General features: G+C 35.8%; 1 protein-coding gene across 1 annotated transcript in view; it reads left to right on the forward strand.

Moving 5' to 3' along the window:
• Positions 1 to 23,663, forward strand: part of LOC138721810 (sodium channel protein type 5 subunit alpha-like) — a 39,650-nt gene extending 15,987 nt beyond the window's left edge. Inside the window, exons 11-25 of the mRNA XM_069859257.1 lie at positions 195 to 297; positions 1,969 to 2,207; positions 2,333 to 2,485; positions 3,664 to 4,017; positions 4,762 to 5,211; positions 7,139 to 7,250; positions 8,127 to 8,281; positions 9,933 to 10,106; positions 11,291 to 11,428; positions 14,608 to 14,862; positions 15,934 to 15,987; positions 16,916 to 17,057; positions 19,076 to 19,176; positions 19,962 to 20,226; positions 21,950 to 23,663. Of these exons, the coding sequence (XP_069715358.1) occupies positions 195 to 297; positions 1,969 to 2,207; positions 2,333 to 2,485; positions 3,664 to 4,017; positions 4,762 to 5,211; positions 7,139 to 7,250; positions 8,127 to 8,281; positions 9,933 to 10,106; positions 11,291 to 11,428; positions 14,608 to 14,862; positions 15,934 to 15,987; positions 16,916 to 17,057; positions 19,076 to 19,176; positions 19,962 to 20,226; positions 21,950 to 23,100 (3,846 nt within the window). The 3' untranslated portion in view covers positions 23,101 to 23,663. The remainder of the gene's footprint in view (positions 1 to 194; positions 298 to 1,968; positions 2,208 to 2,332; positions 2,486 to 3,663; positions 4,018 to 4,761; positions 5,212 to 7,138; positions 7,251 to 8,126; positions 8,282 to 9,932; positions 10,107 to 11,290; positions 11,429 to 14,607; positions 14,863 to 15,933; positions 15,988 to 16,915; positions 17,058 to 19,075; positions 19,177 to 19,961; positions 20,227 to 21,949) is intronic.
• Positions 23,664 to 24,500: the final 837 nt, after the last annotated feature.

Below are 24,500 nucleotides of genomic sequence, written 5' to 3' on the forward strand. Positions count from 1 at the left end.
TGGTTTTGATGAAATGTCCTTTGCTTTCAAAGGTACACACATGACATTGTTTTATTGTTTTGGTTTACATTCTTTCATTACAATGTTCATTTAAAAAGGTATATTTCATAAAAGTTATTATTAGACATAATTTTATATTGCTGTTTCTTCATATTCCCTTGTTATATTACCTTCTGTTTTCTTTCTAACCAAAGAGGCAGATTCTACTGTCCTATGAATTGTCAGTGGAGTCCATTGATGATCCCTTTCGAAGACAGAGGTTAATGAGTGCAGCCACTGTTATTACAGATAATTTGCGTAAGTCATTCTTTAGGTGATTGTGTAGCTTGACCTAAGAGATCAAAATGTCACAGTCGGCAGTATTTTTAAAGTCTCTAGGGGAATAATGCTGCAATCAAATGCAAATTTCAGTAAAATAAGTGTTCCCATATCTCACATAACTACAACTGTAACTTGCAGTTACCAAGAGTAAATCATGCTTGACCAACATGACTGCCCTGTGCAGTAAGATGACTGGAGTTTGTAGGAGAGAGCAATGTTTTCATTTACCTTGGCTTTCACAAGGCTTTCAACACTGTCTCACGCAGTGTTTTTCTCATCGAAGTTAGAATGTTAGGCTCTGCATGGGTGCACAACCAGCTGGACAAAAACAATGAACGGTTGGACTCGATGATCCGGTGGGTCTCTTCCAACCTGGTTATTCTGTTATTCTGTTAATGGTTGGATGTTTGGACTTCAAGAGTCTGCTGAACAGGTTGTATTCTACCTGAAGGCAGGTCACACGTGGAGTACCGCAGGGTGTATGCTGGGACACATCTTGTCCTAAATGGCCTGGAGGGGGCAAAGATGGGCTTGCTCTTAAGTTTTGCAGATGAGAACAAACTGGGGGAAAACCAGGAACCTTACGAAAATTCAATAAGAACAAATGTAAACTCTTGCATATCTGCAAGAATCTCTTGGAACAATGCATGCTGGGAGCTGGCTGGGTGGGAAAGAGCTTTACAGGAAAGGATCTATTGGTCCTGTGACCAGGGAGCTGAGTATGAGCCCTTGCAGCAGCAGCAGCAGCAGCAGCAATGGCTAACAATATTGTGAAGTATATTAAAAGGAGCATAGCTAGGAGAAAATTGATTATCATCCTTTATTAAGCACTTGCTGGATCACATACGATGACCAGTTTGCCCCCCAGCACAAGAAACACATTAAGTTCAGTACAGGACGACCCAGTCAGTGGCGGAACGCTTGCCCAGTGCTGGTTCAGCCTGGAGAGAAGCTTTTGAGGGGAAGTTAGCATCAGCTTTCCAGTGTGTAAGAAGACATTATCAAGAAGATGGAGCCAGGCTCTTCACAGTGGTGCTATGAGGATATGAGACAGCAGGCATACATTGAAAGAAGAGAGCTTTAAACTATGGGTAGGGAGAAGCTTTCTCCATGAGGACAGTCAAACAGAGGAACAGGTTATGCAGTCTCTGACCTCTACTTGGAGAAGGGGGTTGCACTAGAGGTTTCCTGAGGTGCCTTTCAACTTGACTTATCTTATTACCCTGTCCTCAACTATGAACCCCAAGGAATGTAAAACACCCTTCTTTATTATATCATGGCCTTTTTTTTTCACCTCATGCTGCATCCTTGGGCTGCATAGATGCAACTCATAGGAAAAAAATAATCAGTTTTCCCCCAGACAGTAATTTCTCCTTAATGCAGATCCTGTTTCATCCTTAAACAGTATGATAAACATATGAAGAGGTGGGTAGTATCCCCTGTTTCTGTTTGATTATGAGATTTGTTGATGGTGACCTTTAAAAAGCCTGTGATTACTTCGTGTAGAACAAGTGAAACTTCTTTTTTCAATGATGCCATTCTGCTCAGTAGAGATTGGTTTTTCTTTTCAATCTTTTCTATGACTGATTGTCTTTTTCTTCATAGTAAAAAATTATTTGTATGCCACTTTCCCTCTTTGTCCTTTAGAACTACAAGAGTCCAAATTGAAATGTCCTTCGTTCTGGACACGTTTTGCTCAGAAGTATCTAATTTGGAATTGTTGCCCATTCTGGGAAAGAGTCAAAAAGAAGGTGCAATTGGTAATTTTGAATCCATTTGTTGATCTCTTAATCACGATTTGCATTATTGTGAATACCATTTTCATGGCTCTGGAGCACCCTGACATGCCATGGGATTACCGACGAATGATCTGTATAAGTGACAAGGTAAGTTAGATCTACATTAGTATGAATACAGTGTTATAACTCCATATTTATACTGGGAAGGTCCCATAAATGAGGCATATTTTTCATTGATTTTTTTTTGGTGAATTTTTGTTTCCTCTTTCCAGGTCTTCACTCTGATTTTTACAGCAGAAATGATCTTGAAAATCATCGCTCTAGATCCTTACAACTATTTTCAGCAAAAATGGAATATTTTTGATAGCATAGTTGTTATGATTGGCCTGATAAGCTTTCAAGACAATCTCTCATATTTCAGGGTGGTAATTATTTCTTTATTCTTTTCAAAAAGTACATGTATGGTATAGAGTTGTAACAATACAATGTAATACCCTCTAATTATTTTACTGATGAATCTGTTAAATCATTTCTCTTTCTTAGTACATAGTAAGCCAACATGAATGTTTAACTAGAGTGAATATTCAGTGGATATTTCAGAATATATTCGATGTTTTTTATACTGTGTGTATTGGATGCTACAAATCCTCTGGCTCAGTGCATTTCCTTGAATATTTGACCTAGCAGAGACTTCACTGTTTCTCTGTTAGGTTTGTACAGTGTTAGTGCTCAACTAAGTTTCAGATCTTCAGCAAGGAAAATGCATTATCTGAATGTTTTCATGAGCTTAAGGATAGCAAATGTTCCATCACAGTTTTTCCTGTTGAGTTGAGATTTGTAAAATAACGTAGCTTTCCTGAAGGCTTAGACTTGTCCTTGAGGTCTCCTCAAAGCTTTCCTCTGTCTTGGACAAGGAAAAGGAGGAGTAGTTCTGACATGTCTCTGTATAACGCTACTTTTCTGCCTCCATCCTTACTGTGCATTTAGAATGCTAAGTTTACCAATCACCTCTAGCATTCCTTGTACCTTTTTGGAGTCACTGCACCTAGAAATTCAGTTGAATTCTGTTTCATCTTGTGCATCATGTCTGAGAGTTTTTAACAGCTCTGAATGCTAATTGACTAAAACCATCCTTTTTTACTCATGAGGTTGCATAGAACAGAACCCATCTGGCTTTTTAGATCCTATTTTAAGACTGTCGAGTCAGAGTTAGAAATTTTTTTTTTCATTTTTTTTCTGATTACTTTTGATTTAGTCCAAAATGCAGTCATTTCCTAAGCCTTGTCCAAGTACTCTTTAGCAACTTGATAATTATTGCTATTATTGTTATTCCTACTAATACACTTACACAGGCTCATATCTATCTTAGCACAAACATATTTGACAGCTTCCTTTAGCAGTTCTCTGTTTGCAATAACGTTAACTATCTATGCTTAAGTGCAGTTCTTTTGTATAGGAAAAATTAAAAACCTTTCTTTGGGAGAAAAAATATAGTTTTACTGAAGTAAAGACAGCAAGAAATACATAGGGTCTGGGTTTTTGCGTGCTATGCTATCTATGCAATATTCACCACTCACATTATTCTCTTGTGTTTTACTTACAGCTCAGGATCTTCAAACTGGCAAAGTCCTGGCCAGCCTTGAATACTCTTATGAAAATAATTCTAAACTCAGTTGGTGCTCTGGGTAACCTCACTCTGGTTTTGATTATCACCGTATTTATATTTGCTGTAGTAGGAAAGCAGGTTTTGGGCAATTGTTATAAGACAAATGCCCTTAAAATAAGCACTGATGGGGAGTTACGCTGGCATATGAAGGATTTTTATCATTCATTCCTGATTGTATTCCGGATATTATGCAGAGAATGGATTGAAACCATGTGGGAGTGTATGGAAGTAGCTGGAGAAGGGCTATGTCTTCCCATTTTCCTGCTAGTCCTAGTGATAGGAAACCTGGTGGTGAGTTTCACTATTTTTCAGTCCCTACTGAATGCATCCAGTTACACTTGCATCTTTTTTATCCAAGGCAAATTTTATCATTTGAAGAGTATTCATGGTATTCTCTTTTCTGGATGTTACTTAATACATGTTTTTCTTCTTCCTTTTCCCCCCAACTTTTCCCCTGTCTTTCCCACATAATAGGTAACTGCTAAGCAAAATACAAAGAATTAGTTGTTCTACCCAGATTATGGAATTGCAGTGCTTCTGATAATTTGGTGCCCGCTTGCTTGTTAGAACCACATAACCTAACTGTTCAGTGCTTTTAATTCTTATCAACTTATCCTTACGTTATCAGAAATTTACAGCACCCAGATGTTCTGATTTGTATGACAAATACTATATGTAATGTCTAAATACTGGTAGATGAAATCTTTTTTTGTCTGCTGGATTTATTGTTCTATATCAGTTCCTTTTTGATGGTGATGTTATTAAATCTCTTTGCCTGCTCTTTTTAAAGATATCTACCTTGTTACACATTATGAGCATCAGAGCAAGTGAATGTGTATTTGATATACTTAAACCCTCACTTTCCTCCCTCTTTCTCTTGCTTTTCCTCCTAGAAGGAGCCATATTAATATTTCAGTATAATAGTAAATAATTTGATTGCAGTAATTGATGAGAGATTGAGATCTTTTTATCTAAGGAGGGTTTTCTTGAATGTGTTTTCTGTTACTGTCTCTAAATTACTTTAATTATTTTAAGGTGCTCAATCTATTCATTGCCTTGCTGCTGAGTTCGTTCAATACTGACTCCTCATTTGGACAAGAGGACACTGCACAAATGACTAAAAGTCAGATTGCCATTGCGCAGATTTTCAAGGGTCTACAGTCTATGAAAAACAGTATTGTGGATCACTGTGGCAAAATAATGAAACGAAGCCCCAAAACAACAGCCGGAAAGAAGACTTTGGTGAGAATTTCTGCCAGAGATATAGAGAAAAATAACTATGCCATGACAGACGTCAGAAAAAACCTAGACAGCAATTGCTTTGACATTGAGTATTACAGTTCTGAAGAAAGTTCCTCAATAAGAAGGAAATATGAAGAATTATTAAGCAGTCGTGGTACCTGTGCTCCCATTGCAATAGCAGAGACTTACACTGATGAAGGTGATGAGTACAGTATATGCACAGACATTGAATACAGAAAACAGGTAAGGAGTATTAATATCTGAAAAATTATTGTAACTTGCATCTGTAAATATAAACTTGAAGACACAACAGTAAATGTTCTCTCTTCTGTCATTTCAGCCATTTAACTTAGTTTGTTCTTCCAGTAGTTTCAAAATGCAAGAAATTACAAATAGTCTTAGTTAACCAGTAAGAGATGGTGAATATCCACTCTCCTTATTGATGGCCTTAATTCTGCTTTGGTTTGTTTAGTTTCCATTTAATACTGTCAATTGCTAAATGATGTTTGATCAAGACAGAGAGTCTTTCTTTTTGTTTAATTTGCCTTACAGATGGCACTTGGAATTTTTTGAATCCAGACCTCTTGTGTTGCTTCTCAGTTGCGTGGCATCCAGGGAGAATGCAAATGAAAGCTTCACTTTAAAAAAAATAATTCCTTAATATTTTTTAATCCCCTATTCACTCCTATGATACTTTGAACTCCCCTTTATATTTTGTTGTGTTGGGCAAGATTAAGCTCAAGTCTTAGGCACTTAAATACAGATACCTAAATACAGATTTCTGCATGTGACTGAGGCACTTAAACTGCTGTGATAGTAACGGTGCAATTAATTTGCCCATACATAGGCATTTAGTGATATTTGAGATACTTCAGGTGACTGTCGCATTCATATGGGACTAACAAATAAGATACAGGAGATACAGGAGCTTTTCTTGGCATTTGGAGGCCACGGGTATGTAGAAACACCAGATGACACTAGGTATCTGCCACAGTTAGATTATTCCATTTAGGTATTTGAATTTCAAGATTCCACATACTACTCCCCTCATAGATGTCAAATACCATTTGAGGCCTGGCCTGACGCAGCTTCTAAATACACCATCAAAAAGGTGTCTGTCGGTTTGTGTCGATCCTATACTATATTTAACTACATTATCTGTATGCATTGGGTACCTCCAGGTATCTTAAAAGGCACTAAGCAGTTTGGGGCAAGCAACTGAATTAAACCCCTTATGTCCTCACTGCATTTAGTAGTATCCCTGGCTGAACATCCGTAGTGCTGGTTTGTTGCCCACTATTGCACTTCATGATTCCTCCCATTTTGTTTCTTCATTATATTTATTCTTTATTTTTACTTTTTTTTATTCTATTTAGTCATGAGTTATACTTTTAATAAGATGGGGTTTATACATTATTTACTAAATATTATTTATTTATATTATTAAAAATTAATATAAAAATTTTTAAATGCCCATGATTTTAAATAATTGCGTTAGTGTCTATGTTGAAGCTTCCCTAGAACCTTAAGTTACTGCAGAGCAGCATGACTGTCAACATAGGTAGCTCTCCCTTCTTCTGGCTTCTCATTCATATTCCTATCATCACATCTTTCCTTCCCGTGTCGTACAGGGCACTTATACTTTATGACTGATAGATTGCTTTATTCATTTTTCTTTATGGTTATTTTCCTTATTTGTTCTAGTTTTATAGATGTGTAGGTTACCTACTTACAAGTAAAATTCTTTGAAATGCATCGACCATATGTACATTTCTTTCCTGCTAGGCCTTCCCATCTTCAAACCTGTTGAGACATAGTTTGTATCTCTAAGAATGAAAAGAGAATTGGATTGACATGAAGAAAGTAGAATGTTCTCTAAAGTAAAGTTGTATCATGGTATAATCTCTTCTAAACTTTTTCCTCTCTGCAAGTCCAGTGTAGATGACTAAATGAAACCAAGAAACAAGCCATGGAAACAAAGATTAGTGATTAATCTCTTCAGTCCTATTATTTGTGATTTTATTTGGATAGTTCAGCAACATAAGGAAATTTATACACTACATATTTCTCTTTTTTTGGCAAGGAGTAGGGTGATAGATTTCATTTATTTTAAATCTGGTAATCTTATTAATGAAAACAAACACACTCCCTTTGTTGGCCTTCTGTGCAGAAATGTGATGGTGCTAGTTATTCTGAAGCAAGCACTGTGGATCCAGTTATTCTTCTGGAGATGATTTCCCAGCCTAAAAAGTCAGACCTTCCTAAGGACTGTTTTGCGGAGGGTAAGAATCTTTTATCTATTGTGGTGACACCAAATGAAAAAGTATTCAATGATACCTGTTTGGGACATTCCCAAATTGGCAGAATTGTTTGCCTCAGACACTTGTTTATAAACATAAAAGCTCAAATAAATATACCTGAAGGCAGCACAGACTTAGAGCAGGGTTGGGATGCCTGAACACAAGCATTTTGTACCATATGAGATGCCTGAGAGTATGCAAGACAATGCATGAAGTTGACAGAACTATCTCAGAAGCCGCAGAGTATCTGAAAAGGCCCAAAATTTTTTTAAACCCCTCTGCTTAGGTAGCAAAATGCCATTTTTTGAGTGTGATTCAGTCTTATATTGAGGCATCAGACTCTAGTTGTCTGTGTATGGCTCCTTAGACTTCATTGACTCTCATGGTTCAATCCTATTGCCTTTACAGATTAATCAATAAATGTGTTTCTGGTGCAAACTAGTGAACAGAGAAACTAGTTATAGTGACTCCCTGCAGTGCAATCAAGTGAAATAATCAGTAAAAATAATAATTTACTAACCCAATAGTAAGATGATTTCTCTTTTCAAAACAAAGAAAATAAATGTAGAAAATAAAATAAGCAAAATGCAGAAAATAAAATAAACCTTTTTTTTTAGTTAGAAGTAGTGGCTTTTTTTCTTTATTTCATGTACACATTGCTCTATTAAAACAGATTATTTCAGCCTAAAATTTTGTCTTTTCTTAACTTTAGAATGTTTCAGCCACAGCACCACCTCATAGGTAAACCAGCACATTCTTTGTAAAGTCTGTAGAAGCTGTAGAAGATGTCTTATGCTTTTTAGATTTCATGTCTCTACATTTTTGATGGAACCAATATGCTGTTCTTTCTCTTTTCAGGTTGTCTTGTATGTTTCCCATGTTGTGCAGTGGATATCACTAAATTTCCATGCAGAACTTGGTGGAAATTTAGAAAAACCTGTTACAGAATTGTTAAACATAGCTGGTTTGAAACTTTTATAATTTTTATTATAGTATTGAGCAGCGCAGCACTGGTAAATATAATTTAATTTCTCAAATTTTGAATTAATGCCTATGAATAAAGGGAAAGAATCACATTATTTTATTTATTCTTTTTCTTCTACTCTTGCATTCCTTTCCTGAGAAAGAGATGAGGGTATCATACATGTATCCCTTAGATGTGACAAGGCTCTCCACTACTTGGATAAAATAATTGATTATAACGAATCATAGTCTTCTTCATAGTTCTTCATGGAACTTTGTTCTTCACAAACTTAATTGCTTAACTAGGAGGCTAAACGAGGGTCTGAAATTACTTAGGAAAGCTTAAAAAAAAAAAAGTATTTCTAAATTTGTAAAGCAGACTAACTACTCAGTAAATATTTAGATTGAAAAGTATTCAAACATTAAGATGTTCAGAATCTAAAAGTAAAGTTGGCTTTTAACTGGTAGGTGACTTAATGTTCCATTGCTACTCTGATTATATCAATTTCTAATGAAGAATAAGGGAAGTTTTGTTTGGTTTGAAAATATATTCATGAAGTGTACTGAAAGTAATTTATTAAATACTACAGTATGTCATGCAGAAGGAATGTAACCAACTAGTGTGTAAGTGATATATATGGTAGATATCAGAATTTTCCAAATAAAATCTGTTCTGTGCGTATTAAGTGTAGGTTGTATACTGAACCATGGATTTGAACTGTCTTCTTCAATATTTCCATGGCAAAATCTCTAGGGGAACTCCCTGGGGTTCCAATGAGGGCTCCTCTGTACTGATATGGAACTAAACTGAAGTAAGGAAGGAGACCAAGTTATTAGTTAATGTACTGTAGGATCAGTTGAACACAAAGCTAGTTGGTATCCAGGTGCAAAAATAACAAAACATTAGTGATTTATTTTTTTTTAATAGAAGATGTGTTGTGGTTTTGCGAACTTTCACATTTCAAAGATAGTGTTGTCCTCTTGCAAAAAGAGTCTTGTCCATTTTCTCTTTGTTCATAAAATTTTTGCAGATATGAAACTTCCTGAACCTGATAGAATGAAGGGATACTATACCATCAGACATCTCCATGGCTTGAAATAAAATTAATTGAGATGGTGATCACAGAAAGGATGCATAGAAAAGAATGTGATGAGTACTCAGACCAATGAAGAGCTAGTAATTAGAGGTCTGAAAGAGCATCACTGCTAATGAACATGTGATCAGTTCAGTTCAAGAAAAGCATTCATCGTATTTCCCATATCTGTATTACAGCTCTGCAGGCTGACAAAAAATTACTCTTTTGGAAGGTCTAGGCCTGAAAGACAGTGATTAATGTGTTTATTTATAAGAATTTATGCAACTTATTTTTGAAGAATTTTAGACCAACACCTTTAAAATTATCCACTGCCTTGGGAAGCCAAGATTTTTGGTAGCCACAATTGACTACCATCATATTTTCTTAAGAAATCTTGAGCATAAACAGCTGAAAGTATGTGAAAAATGTAAAAAAAAACCCTGAAAATGAGATTGTGCTTCTTTTACAGTTTAAGTTTTTACTTCTAAGTATGAAACTAAGTGGTGCTTGTCCGTAACTTAATATGAAAAGGTTATAATAATCCAAGCTGTGTATTCTTGTGCAACTTAAAATAATTTTCCATAAAACTACTGAACTGTTTTAAAACTCAACTCTGAAATTCCAGGCATTTGAAGATATTCACCTTCAGAACAGAAAAAACGTGAAATTACTCCTAGAGTATGCAGATGGAATATTTACTTACATCTTTTTTATGGAGATGCTTCTGAAGTGGGTAGCTTATGGTTTTCACAGTTATTTCACGAATGCCTGGTGTTGGCTTGACTTCATCATTGTATGTGTAAGTATTATAGTCAGGTTGCTTTACATTTTGAATGTTGATATTTTCTATACAACTACATGCAAAATCTGATTATCAATAAACATAAGTGTAAAAGACAGCTGAAAAAAATGCAATGAAAAGAAACTTTAGAACAAATTTAAATGGCAATTGTGAGTAATAATCAGTATTTCCTTAAGGAAAGCTTATTAGGTGTAACTGTCATTAAGAATCATGTTGATAATAAAATCCTTTTTGAATGTAGAGACAGTGCAATTAGCGATCAAAACCAAAATGAAAATAAATTAATTAAGAGAACAGAAAAATATGAGGCTGCTGGCAACTCCTGCATTTAGAAACAGAAAAAAGCAAAGTTGCTTCTTTAAAGAAGAATAACTTCAGATGATAAACTGAGTTGAAAAGTATTGTTGGACAAATAATTTACCAGACAGTTGAAGACTTACGACAATGTTTTATATGCAAACTAAGAAATCGTAGAATCATAGAACGGTTTGGTTGGAAGGGACCTTAAAGATCATCCAGTTTCAACCCCCTGCCATGGGCAGGAACACCTTCCACTGGATCAGGTTGCTCAAAGCCTCATCCAGCCTGGCCTTGAACACCTCCAGGGATGGGGCATCCACAACTTCCCTGGGCAGCATGTTCCAGCGCCTCACCACCCTTTTTACAGCTATGAAGAGAAATGCTGAAATAATACAATCAGAGAATCGTAGAATAGTTTGATTAGAAGGAACCTTTAAAGGTCATCTAGTCCAACTCCCCTGCAGTAAACAGTGATATCTTCAACTGGATCAGATTGCTCAGAGCCCATCCAAATGATCAACAGTGAGATGGAAGGTACAAACATAGTTATTTTGAATTCAGACAAAGTTAAGTAATACAATCTTGCCATAGAAGAATGTAGTATTTTTGCTTGTCAACAATGCACTGGTTTTGGAAATAAAAAGAAAAAAAGTGTTTTTTTTATAGTGAAATAATTATAGTGAAATAATTCTGTTATTTGAAAAATAATAAAAAAAAGAGTGAAGTAAAATTATATTGTGATAACTTTGAATGTGTATTTTCTACATTTGACTTACTGGTCAAAGATGCGGTAACATTCAGCCTGTGATTGTCTACTGACACAAATAAAATGGATTTCTGTATATCATTTAATAATCTCTGTTTTCATTCAATGAACACAGCTGTCATTTGTTTCTTGGGGACTAAAGAATGTTTCTGAAGCCCCATCACTTTGTTCTTCTGGGAGTGCCCTGAAATCTCTCAGGACTCTTAGAGCATTGAGGCCTCTACGAGCTTTGTCAAGATTTGAAGGGATAAAGGTAAGGATGTTTGGGGTATGTTTGCATATCTTGTAGTAGCTGCATTTAAAACTTTTGTAAGAATTACAGCTTGAGTCTCTATTACAGGACTTGATTGCATAAAGATGGCTCAGACTGCCTACTTACATCTTATGGTTTATGTTTTTAAATACTACCTAACGTTTACAGACATTTATGAATACAAATGAAATAAGGAATGTGAGTTATAATGTGCTGCCACAACAAATTCTTACATATTGTAATGTTAACAGTAGAACATTTTTCTGCATTTCCATTTTCAGTGCAATTTGCAGAAGAAACTAAACAGGGTTTTGGCTTTTACATTTCTGCAACCCGTTCTTTAGTTTATCTTAGCTATGGAAAAATTTCACCCAGTGTACTTGGCAAATTCTTCTGAAAAATTAATACATTTGAATGTAATAGGAACCATTTTTATTTACTTGTCAGTAGAAAAGAAGCCATGACTATAGTTACTACAGAAAACAAACCATAAAGTAAGGAAGAAACCTGTACTGTGAAAGTTGTAGTTTATCAATATCCTTGGCATGAGAAGTGTATTGACCACAGTCCTTTCTTATTTTTTCTCATTGCCTGAGGCAAGAAGTTGGGAAATGGAAAAATGGATTAATTAATTCACTGTTTCAGTGGAAACTATTCACTTTTTTGAACTTCTTTTCATAATTCCCCTTTTTTAGGCTGCTCTGTTTATATAAACTTATCCTGACAAATGTCTAGACAGTTTCAAGTGCTGCATTTCAGATTCTCCATAGTGGATCTGAAAGATAACAATCCTTTCAAACTTAAATAGAGCGGGATTCTTCTAACGCAATTTTAAAAGCTGCTCTGAGTGAACTATATGGAATCTAATGTCAACAGGGAGAAGTAAAAAATTGTATAATGCAAATCATCTGACCTCTGGTAAAGTATAGAATGTGATGAGACAAGAACTTCAGGCCCTGGGATGGATATCCAGCAAATCCTTCTGGAAGCCATGAAGGACAAGAAGGAATTAGTTAGAAACAGCCAGCATGAATTTAGGAATGTTTTGCCTCTCAAATCTGAATGTCTTCTGTGATGAGATGGCTGGGGGAGGGAAGAGCCGTCTGAGATCTTGGATACCAGGTATATCTGACTTGGATAGCTGAACTATAAGCTAGGCAGAAAATTGGCTGAATTATCAGTGTCCATGTGCAGAGATCATCAGGATGAAGTTCAATTGGCAGCTGGCTACTAGTGGCTCAGAGGTTAGTCCTAGGACCAATACTGCTGAATGACTTAATTACCAACCTGAAGAAGGGGGTAGAAATTGTCCTCAGCAAGTTCACAGATGATGCCAAATTGGAGGTGAGCAGTTAATACACTGAGGACAAGGCTGCTCTGCAATAAAAGCTTGACAGACTGAAAATATGGGCTGCAGAAACCTTAGGAATCTGAGGAAAGGCAAATGCAAAATCTTGCAGCTGAGCCAGAATAACCCCACGCAACAGTAGCACATGAAGAAATGAGCAGCTTTGCAGGAAAGGACCTGGGGTTAACAGCATGTTAAATGTGAATCAGTAGAGCAACAAAGATCTACCACGTATTGGTCTGTATTAGCACAAGTCTGGCCAGCACATTGAGGCAATTTGCTCTTCTGTTTTGGGTACCTGTTAGACTGAATCAGGAGCATTGTGCCTAGTTTGGAACTCCCCACTGTGAAAAAAGTAGTGACATACTGGAGAGCATCCAGCAAAGTACCACCAAGATGGTCAGGGGACTAGAAAGGAGAGGCTGAGAGAGTGGTGCTTGTTCTGTCTGGAGAAAGAAAAGTCAAAAGGAGGATCTGATTGCTGGCTCTAACTACTTAGTGGGAGGTTATGCAAGAAACAGAGCTAATGTTTTCTGGTTGGCCAACAGTGAGAAAATGAGAGAGAACTTGTTGGCTGTAAGCAATGTTCCAGTAGCTTCCTGGGAAAAAAGAGGACAGAGTGGGTGTACAGTATTGCAACAGAGAAGCTGTTGAATCTCCATGCCTGGAAAAATTTAAAACTTGACTGAACAATATGCCAAGCAACTTGTTCTGTGATGGAACAGTTGATCTTCAGAGGTCCCTTCCAATGTGCTTAAATCTGTGTATTTCTAGTATATGGATAATATCCAAGGCCAGGAAAAAAGCCATCAAAATTTTCTCATAATGATAGTAATGAAACTTACCCAAAGAGATTTTCACTATGCCCAATGACAGACTGGTGAAAATGGTGAAAAAAGTAGGTAATAGTCCTCAAATTCTCACTGGCAACAAGCGTGGTCCTGCCTGTCCACACCAATGTGCTGCATTCATGAATACAAGTTCTTACTGCTTGTGTCAGGTCCCTTGACATCACCAGCACAAACACCAAAAACTGGAATTCCATTTTCACTGGTAACATTTCTGGGGGTTGTTTAGCCTGGAGAAGAGGAGGCTGAGGGGAGACCTCATTGCTCACTACAACTACCTGAAAGGAAGCTATGGAGAGGAGGGTGCTGGCCTCTTCTCCCAAGTGACAGGGGACAGGACAAGAGGGAATGGCCTCAAGCTCCACCAGGGGAGGTTTAGGCTGGACATTAGGAAAAAATTTTTCACAGCAAGGGTCATTGGGCACTGGAACAGGCTGCCCAGGGAGGTGATTGAGTCACCTTCCCTGGAGGTGTTTAAGGGACGGGTGGATGAGGTGCTGAGGGGCATGGTTTAGTGTTTGATAGGAATGGTTGGACTCGATGATCCGGTGGGTCTTTTCCAACCTGGTGATTCTATGATTCTGTGATTCTCTCGCAAACCCCCTTTGAAACAAAAGAGAGGGTTATTTATGATATTGTAGTAAATGCAGATCATACAACCCATTACCCTATACCTGATTATTAGGTCCCATAACCTCAACCAATTCATAATCCTATTTGGTGTATTTCTTTTACCCATGGATAAATCTGGTTGCCATCTATTTCACTTCCTTCCTCAATGATGCAAGATAGATACCATAGAATAAAATGTTAAGGTGAGCTTGAAGTTGGGCTGAAGGCTGGCTTCAAATTTGTCATTTACTAGTTTTTATACGAGTAAGAATCTGCAACAGATACAGAAGAAGAAAAAATAAGTAGTTTTCTGGGAGGGTATTCTATTGAATGTGAATAATTAATTTTTTAAATTATTTTATTTATTTAAGGTTGTTGTGAATGCACTCTTAGGAGCTATCCCCTCAATCTTGAACGTTTTGCTCGTCTGCGTTGTCTTCTGGCTCCTATTTAACATTGCAGGAGTTAAATTCCTTGGAAAAAAATTTTCAAAATGCGTACTCGAGAAAGGAAATTACAGTCGAATTGATAACAAAGATAATTGTACTTTCTATAATGGAACATGGAAAAATAATGATGTAAACTTTGATAATGTTGGGATAGGATACTTGGCTCTTCTCCAAGTGGTAAGTGCTATGAAAATATGCTCAATTTTGTTTTATTCAAGGAAATGTGTTGAGCATCCCAGCCATGGGACACCACTACGCTTGTGTTTATGTCACTGAAATCGGGGATTTTTTTAGTTTGCATTAAGTATTTTTCTTATCACAGAATCAGAACCTGCTCAGTTCCTTGCAAAGAACCCTTTAGCATACACAACTTTGTGTTAAAATCAAGCATGTGTTTCATAGCTTTTCAATTTTGTTTTAACTTTCATTAGCATACGAAGCCTGAAGAAGTCTGTGTGTTACAGAATTTAGTGTTATTCGCATTTTCTGTTGTGAAAATTAGTTCAGAGTGTATGAGAAAGACAAAAGCATGATGAAGTTTATTTATATACATATAACCTGTTCAAGAGTAGGTTGGATGAGGCTTTGAGCAACCTGATCCAGTGGAAGGTGTTGCTGCCCATGGCAGGGAGGGTTGGAAAGGGATGACCTTTAAGGTCATTCCAACCCAAACCATTCTATGATTCCATGATTCTATATTTCTATATTTTCTTTTATTTTATAAGTCATTAAATATTAGGATGCTAGTTTCTTTATCTCCTTAATACCACATCAAAGGAGAGAAAGGCAGCTGTTATCCCAGTGTCTTTTCTAGATTAAGTTCTTTGCCCTGTATCCTCTAATTCCTCTGATTCTGCAGAGCTGCTAAAATTGCAGAAAGGAATCTTCTGCTGTTTTCTTAGAAATTATTTTTGTTGTTTAAGGATATATTTGCTAGTTAGGCTGAAACTCGTACTGCTTTTTCAAAAAGCAAAGAATTTACAAAAATTTCAGTTTAATAAGGGTTAACATTAAAACACATTTCACAGGATTCATGGCATTTTTTTTTCCTTTTCAGGAGTTAATATTTTTTTCTCTTTGCTAAACTCCAGTGAATCATATTTCCAAGCAGATCTTTGAAAGTGGTGCACACATTTTATAGCACACTTCTCAGATTTTCACAACTCTTAACATGTTTATATTAGCTCTAACTAATTGTCTTTTATTTTTATTTTAATGAGATTAACCTTAATAACACGTTTTTTTCAGGCAACTTTTAAAGGCTGGTTGGATATTATGTATGCAGCAGTGGATTCACGTGGGGTGAGTCAGTAAAATGAAATTTTTATTTGGTTTGCCTTTCCTTCTTCCTTTTTCTATCAATGTAATTCATTTTTCAGCTTTGTTTGCAATATCAAGCTGTAAATACAAGCAGATCAATGCTTCACACTACACAGTGAAACAATGATCCTTGGAGTACCAGCTATCTGGAATTTAGACAAAAAAAATACCCTGGTCAAAATAGAATGACACCACATCAAAACCTGCTATATCAAGAATTCAGAGGACAAGATCTTGCTACTTTTGGACAAGTCTATTTTGGGAACAGAAACTGCTGGTCTCGGAGAGACTGTGCCTCTGAAGTAAATTTCCTTCTCTTTTAAATGTGTACAGCAACATTAAAACTGCATGCATCCTTAGCAGTTCTTTCTGGAGGTTTTCTTCCCTATATTTGACATCCTTACTCTTTCTTCCCTGTTTCCACATGCTGTCTCTCATTCTCTCACTATTCAGTGTGTTTCAGCTTTTCAGTGTTTAATTTAATTTGCATTTTCCATATTCATTCAAGTATTGTGATGCTGGACTCTTGAATGAAGTGAAATAGATGCTAATTAAAGAGATCATTCCTTGTAGGGCTAATCATACTGAGCTGCCTTTTTGAAACTGCTTCTTGTCCAGCATAGCATTCAAGGAGATGGTGGTTCACCTTTATATTTAGTCTAAGCTGTTTTTCTGATGTGGGCATTCACAGTATTACTCCTGATTTAAATTGTTTATCTAGTACAAACAGTAACAAGACAGAACAAAACACTTGTTCTACTTGTATATTTAAATACATGTTTAAATGTGTAGAAGTAATTTATTCCTCCTGACAATAAAATGATTTATTATTATAAGTTGTACATGATAAAGCTATGATTATTTGATTTCTTCTAACGTTATTTTTATGTTGTGGGGTTTTTTTTAACAGATAAATGAACAGCCAAAGTTTGAAGCATTCTTAGCCATGTATATGTATTTTGTGATTTTCATTATTTTGGGATCTTTCTTCATGCTGAACCTTTTCGTTGGAGTGGTTATCAGCAATTTTAACCAGCAAAGGAAAAAGATGAGTACTACATGAGCTAATTCAGGGTCTCTTGTTATCCCAATTACATGATTAAATGAATGCTGATTTGACATCTATTTGTATAACATTTTCATATGACTATTTGACTGTGAAAATTTAAAATAATATTTAGATACCATTTTTTTTTAAATGAGAGTCTCTTTTTCCTCAATGCTTTTAGTAATTTACCTGTATATTATGTTTTTGTGCCAAGTCCTTCATTTATTCTAAGGAGGAGGAGGAGGAAAGAGTGGGTAGTTTTAGAAAGGAGAAGCAAAAAAAGTTATATAGGCTTTACAACAGGAGAGTGGAGTTCTTTTCTTCTGCTTTGTGGATTTACTCTGGAGAACAGAATAACCTTTTTTTTTTTTTCTGAGAATAAACATCTAACAGATGTGATAAGCATAATCAAGGAACACTACTGGTCATGGCAGGAGGAACTATTGTTTTCCTGGTAAAGAAATTTAAAAAGATCTTGTCAATCAGAACTTATTCTAAAACTAGCTACGTTTAAAAAAAATCTGTTGTCAATAAAGTAACCCTACAGATAGATTTACTGGGTTTCTAAGTTTCTGCATTAAGATCCAAGCCATGGCCCCAGGAAGAGGCTATCTAGAAATTTAAAGCTCAAGAAGCACTGACTGCTTCCACTATTCTCCTCATAGTTTTTAGATTTTCTGTTCTTTCTGTTCAGTAAGCAGACAAAATCTTAGAATGGAAAATGCAACAACCAAAGAAAAGGAACAGTCAGCCTCCCATGGTACACCTCAACTTCTTTTTGCCAAGCTTATTTGTCAATTGAGTTCCTTCCCTGATTCATTTAGGGGGTTAAAATATCCAGAATATGGAGGAAAATTGAGTCAATTAATCCACTTAGAGGTCTTAAAACAAATAGGCATCTTGTTCGTTAAAAAAAAATCACAAAAGCAGACATCAACAGGAGGTTTCCAGTTTTCAGGTTCACGTTTAGAAGAAAGACTGTCTACAGCAGCCATTTATTATTTGCATAGGCTGACTTATACGCCAAGCATCAAAGAACTACTGTGCTTGGTAGAGATAAGAAAGCAATGAGGCCCACAGAAAGTTCTTCTCATCATTTGAACAGAGAAAGGATATGTAGGTGTTGAGGAACAGCAGTCTAAATTCACTATAAAAATTTCCTTTTGTAACAATGTCCCAGCTACAATAATCCCAACAGCCAGAAACAATGCTGGTTAAGTGGTTTATGAGCCTGAAAACTTAGTAGAAGTTGCTGTGGATGTAAAACTTCTTTCTTTTCTTGTTACATATAGAATCATAGAATAATGGAACGGTTTGGGTTGGAAGAGACCTTAAAGATCGTATTCCCTGCTTCTTGGGAATTTTCATTGACATTCCCTATGGTGATGTTAAATTGAATTTCCAAACGTTTTCCAGAGTGATTCAAAGTACAGATACCCTACAGAACATTGTTGCATATTTGTGTTATAAATTGCTAATCATTTAAGGCTTTTATGATGAATGCCTTCTCCTGGATACTTGGTTCAAAGTGATTGCTGAGTAATACAGGTGGCATAGATGGTAATGAGTACCAGAAATTCATTACCAGGAACCCCTGATAGAAACTGGTCCCAAAGTGCTTGTTCATAATCCTCCATTCACTTGCTAGCCCAAGAATATGCTTCTGTTCCTATTTTTCCCAGAAATATAAATGGAAAGTATGTTACTTGTTGATGAGTCTTATGTTATTTTTTCAATATGAAATAGATTTGTAAAATTTTTGTCTCCCACAGTTGAGGAAATTGACTCAGGAACACTGCCTAGATTTGACTTTGATGATCAAACTCCAATCAGCTTTTTGCAATACATCTTTTCAAAGAGCAAGGGGAAAAGGAGAAATGGTGAAGACGTTTTGTCTCTGTGCTTTCTCAGTTCCCGCTCACAACAGCTGCAACCTCCTTTTTTTTACATAAATTTGCTGATGTTTATCTAGTTGACTACTTTAACTTCAGCTGGAAAATGGTATTCTCTCCCTTTACTTAGGTGGAAAAGAACTATTTTTGACTGAGGACCAGAAAAAGTATTATAATGCCCTAAAAAAACTTGGATCCAAGAAACCTCAAAAACCCATCCCAAGACCATCGGTGAGACCATCTTACATAGAATATGATAAGAAAATAAGGAGATGGTGACCACATTTAAACTCAGTAGCCAGGCATCTGCAAATAAACTTCATGTTAGAACCCATCACCTTTCTCATTCAATATAGCATTTACATTTTTCTCTCTTTTTTTTCTTAATTCCATCTAATGCAGTCTGTGGTTATTAATTTAAGGAAATGTACAGCCTATTTGTCACCTACTGAAATGAACAGCCTACTTATAAATGTTCATATTAAGTATTTGCTATTCATAACATGATGTTGGTTACTTAAGTTGCATGATATTGCATCAGCAATGAGATTGGATTATTGCAGGTGAGAATGAATAGCAAGCGGTACATTCCCCATGGCTGTTATTTACTTTTAAATAATCTTATGCTTTATTTCTTATAGTTTCTTAAATTGAATTCCAGGCCTGGCTTCACATAGTAACTATGCAGAGGTTTTCTTGCTTATGACTTTTTAATTAGAATTGCTTATCCTAAAATGTCTGCTTCAATAAGTATTTCTATTACAAGAGCAATCACAGTGTACTCTGAATGTTTTCCTGCTGTATACTTTTTTATAAGGAAATATGTTTGCATGATACCTGAAAATACTTAGCTCAGCACTGTTTTCTAAAAAATCACCTAAAAATGCTTATTGTAGCTTACTGTTAAATTTATATTCTCTTAAATTCTGTTTCTAAGCACAAATTACTGATAAATATTTGAATGTAGCCTGGGTTTTAGAAGGAGCGTTAAGCAGTTCTTCTCATTCTCTCCACAGAATGCATTCCAAGGGTTACTGTTTGATATAGTATCGCACAAATCATTCGACATTACTATTATGACTTTCATCTGTCTAAATATGGTCGTTATGATGGCAGAAAATAGCGAAAAAGGCAACAGTGATGTTCTTAATAAGATAAACTATTTTTTTGTGACAGTATTTACTACGGAATGTGTCATAAAAATACTAGCTCTAAGATATTACTTCTTCACCAGTGGATGGAACATATTTGATTTAGCTCTTGTGATCCTTTCACTAGTTAGTAAGTATCAATCATTTTTAGATCAGGTAAACTGTCTTACTAATATTAAGCAAAATTTCTCTATGAAGTAACCACTTACATATATCTGGTAAAAAAATTCCAAATCCATCGTACTTTTTCAAACCATATGCTAAGTGAATCTTCCTGAAAGAATATAATTTTGGTTTCCCTGGTATTTTTGCAGAGTACTAAAAGGTAAATGGATAGGTATAATTTTTTTTCAACTATAAGTTTTATTGAATAATTAATAGAATAGGAATTTAATGCAGTAACATCTTGGCTAATTTATTGTACTTAATATATTGTCTTAATTTTTGTAATGTGTTTGATTTGCACATAATTGCATTAACTGTTGTTTTCACAGTAAGAGTAAATTCAGGTTAAAAAGCCATTTGTCTGAAAAATGGGAAAGATTTATTTAATTTTCCAGAACTTTCTTTAGAGAATGAAGATCCTGAGGACAGATTTAGAAATCTCAAGAAAATTCAGTTGCTAAGCACCATTCTAAGTCTGGGCCAGTATTTGGGACTACGAAAAGCTTTACTAAAACTGGCTTGGTTTCATTTTGCTCTTCAAATAAGTCTAGATGCTTATTGTTTCCTCTACAAAGGATCATATATTGCTTTAGTTTCATGTACAGTTTGTTTGGTCTGTGCTTCCTACTCAGGCTGAGGTTGCATCATAATATAAGGGATGGGAAAGAAAACGTGATCTGAGTTTGTAGCTTCATCCCTCAGGACAGGACCCCTTCACTGTCCCATGCAGTCCAGAAAAAGGCTGACTTTGGAAGCCCTCTATTTGTAATCGTTTACATTACTACTGTATCGCTGAAGGTGCTCATTACTCTGATAGCAGGGTCAGGAATGAGCTGTGATGGAGGATGAATACTAAAAAACAGTTTGCCTTTATTTTCTTCGTGATCTTCTCTGGTCTCATTCCAGTACCAAGCGTTAATGAAAGTCTCAAGCTTGGCATGTGGCATAGGCCTGTAGAAGAAGCAGGAATCAGACAGCAGCTGAGAGACAAGCCCCGTATCTTCCAGCACAGGCGTTGAAGGGATTTGAAAGGATTTTTTAAGTGCTTGAGCAATATGTAATTTTATCCCCTGAATTAGAGAAATCTGGGAGAATGCAGTTTCCAAACAATACATAATCTTGATACTTCCTTAATAATGATATATCATAATAAATATTATAATAATAATAACAATGATAATAATAAAAAGCAATAATAAGAAAGGCTTGTAGTGGTAGGACTAGGGATAATGGGTATAAACTGTAGAGGGGCAGATTTAGACTAGACATAAAGAAGAATTTCTTCAGTATGAGAGTGGTGAGGCCCTGGCACATGTTGCCCTGGGAAGTTGTGGCGTCCCCATCCCTGGAGATGTTCAAGGCCAGGTTGGATGGGGCTTTGAGCAGCCTGACCTAGTGGGATGTGTCCCTGCCCATGGCAGGGGGTTGGAACTAGATGGTCTTAAAGGTCCCTTCCAACCCAAACTATTCTATGATTCTATGATTTAAAGGTATTAGAGTTCGTCTTCCTCTTCCTAAGCACTTTTGTAAGCAATTGCAGTACTTATGGTAATAATTGTATTGAAAGTGATGTAATATAATCAATGTTACTTTCAACACCTGAAGCACAGACTATAACAAAATGGACATAAACAGGACATTTCACTGATACTGCTTGAGAACATTTTGTTTTCTTTTTCATTTCAAAGGTATTGGACTTTCTGAAGGCTTTCGGGCTTTGTCCTCTCCTTCACTTTTGAGAATTTTTCGTTTGACACGAATTGGCCGAATCCTGAGATTAATTCGAAAAGCTAGAGGAATAAGAACCCTTCTTTTTGCATTACTGATGTCTCTTCCTGCCCTGTTCAACATTGGTCTTCTGCTTTTTCTGATTATGTACATTTATGCCATTGTGGGCATGACAAATTTTGCCTGTCTTGGCTGGGAAGGTGGGATTGATAACCTTTTCAACTTTCAAACTTTTGTTAGTAGTATGCTCTGTCTCTTCCAAATTACAACATCTGCTGGCTGGGATGGTCTTTTGGTCCCTCTGTTTAATAAATCTATCTCCTGTGCTCCCAACTTAAATTTAACATCTGAACAGGAAAAAAATTGTACAAATAAGGAGGTTGGTATTTTATATTTTGTAAGCTATGTCATCATATCATTTCTAATTGTTGTAAATATGTACATAGCTGTCATTTTAGAGAACTTCAATGTTGCCACTGAAGAAAGCACAGATCCTCTTTGTGAGGATGATTTTGATATGTTTTATGAGATCTGGGGAAATTTTGATCCTCAGGCAACACAGTTTATTCCATATTCTGCTCTTTCAGACTTTGCAGATGCTCTGGCAGAACCCTTACGTGTTCCAAAGCCTAATAAAATTCAGCTCATAGCAATGGACCTCCCTATAGTTAGTGGAGATAAGATCCACTGCTTGGATATCTTACTTGCTTTCACTAAAAGGGTCTTAGGAGAAACTGGGGATTTTACTGGTCTGGAATTACAGTTGGAAGAAAAATTTATGGCTGCCAATCCATCTAAAGTATCTTACAAGCCAATTACTACTACACTTAAAAGAAAACAAGAGGAGATATCGGCTCTTATTATTCAAAGGGCCTTCAGGAAGTATATGACGCAGCGTTCTTTTCAAAATAAATCTTTCTTATACCGTCATAAACATTATAACAGTGCCACCTTTGAAGAAGAAACACGTGAGAAGGAAAGTCTTATTGCATCAATGCATAATGAAAATAATGGTAGGAAACTAGATAAATCACGAACTGCATCTTGCATATCTCTCCCTTTATATTATGATGGTATTGCTAGAACAGATAGTGATAGCGTGGACTCATAAGGTTTCCTCAGGCTGCAGCATTTTTTATTAAATTGATGTCAGGTATTTTCAGATGGAGAAAATGTTTTGATCTGATAGTGCAACTCTATACTTAGAATACCGATGGCAGCCTTTAAGTATTGTGATTGTTCAGTTTTGCAAACACACCTTAAAACAATTAAGATTTGAACAACTATGTCATAAATATTAGAGAAAATCAAACCATAGATTTTTTTTTTCCTCAGCTACTGGAGTAGGTGAGTTAATTTTTATACCCCTCATTTTTTTTTTTTTTACTACTTCATATTTCTAGACTAACAGAAGAAATCTGTAAAAGATCAGTTGTAACTCTAATATGATGCAGAAGCACATAAGGCTCTAGAACAATGTATATCTCTTTAGAGAAAAAGCCTAGTTTGAAAAAATAGGTATTGTACCAAAATTAAATAATTACTGCATTTTCTGTGAAAGAGCTCACTCAGGACACTGAAGTATAGTCAGCCACTAATTTCTGTATTGTTTGGGACCACATTCCTGCTAGTGCCTTTGAACAGATTTATTTATGCCTAAGAATTTTTAAGGTGTCTTTATACATGCATCTAAATAGATTTAACATGTCATCCTCAGGTGCCTGTGCCTAAAAATTGTATACAATTTGTTCTTTGTATCATTCAGTGTATAACAGTTGTGATAATAGTTACCAAAGTCAAAGAGTGTTATGCAAGAGGTATTGTTTCCAGAAAATCTTGAGAATTATTGTACATTAAATTTCACCACTATAATTCATCCAAATGTCAGAGAAAGTATTACTTAGTAATCCAAAAAGGACTTCATCTTATATCCTATGAGACAACATTTATTGAAGTTAAAGGAAGTATTTATTTCATTGGCTCTGACAAAAATACATAAATGAATAATGTGTATTGATATTACTTTTGCTGGGTTTTAGCAGTTTATGTTGGTCAGGTGAAGTGTCATGTTGGCCTCAGAACTACTGTGGAAACTGTTTTAGATCCTTCAATAAAGAGTTCAGATGCTTACACTTCTCTGTCTGTTTTGTAAGAGGTGTCTTCTGTTTCAGTTTATTACAAGACATAATCTGTTATTAGAAGGATAGAACCACAGTAATATAATTTTCAGAAAATAGCTACTTATTAGCACATGAAAAATTAAAATGTTTTACTTTCTAAAGGGAATCAGAAAAGATTTAGCATTTTCAGGCCAAGAATAGCAGGAACAATAAGGTAATGACTCAATTTTTACTGTTGTTTCCCTTGTTAAGTACTATTAAAATATGACAGATCTCAGCAGATCTAAGCTATGTGGAGAACAAATAAAGGCACATAAAAGCTGAGAGGTAAAGAGTCCTGATACAGTATGTTTTGAATGAGTTTTATTGCTTTCAGGACCAGCTGTATTCA

The sequence above is a fragment of the Phaenicophaeus curvirostris genome, chromosome 6, assembly GCF_032191515.1.
Source record: "Phaenicophaeus curvirostris isolate KB17595 chromosome 6, BPBGC_Pcur_1.0, whole genome shotgun sequence".
NCBI classification, from domain to species: Eukaryota; Metazoa; Chordata; class Aves; order Cuculiformes; family Cuculidae; genus Phaenicophaeus; species Phaenicophaeus curvirostris.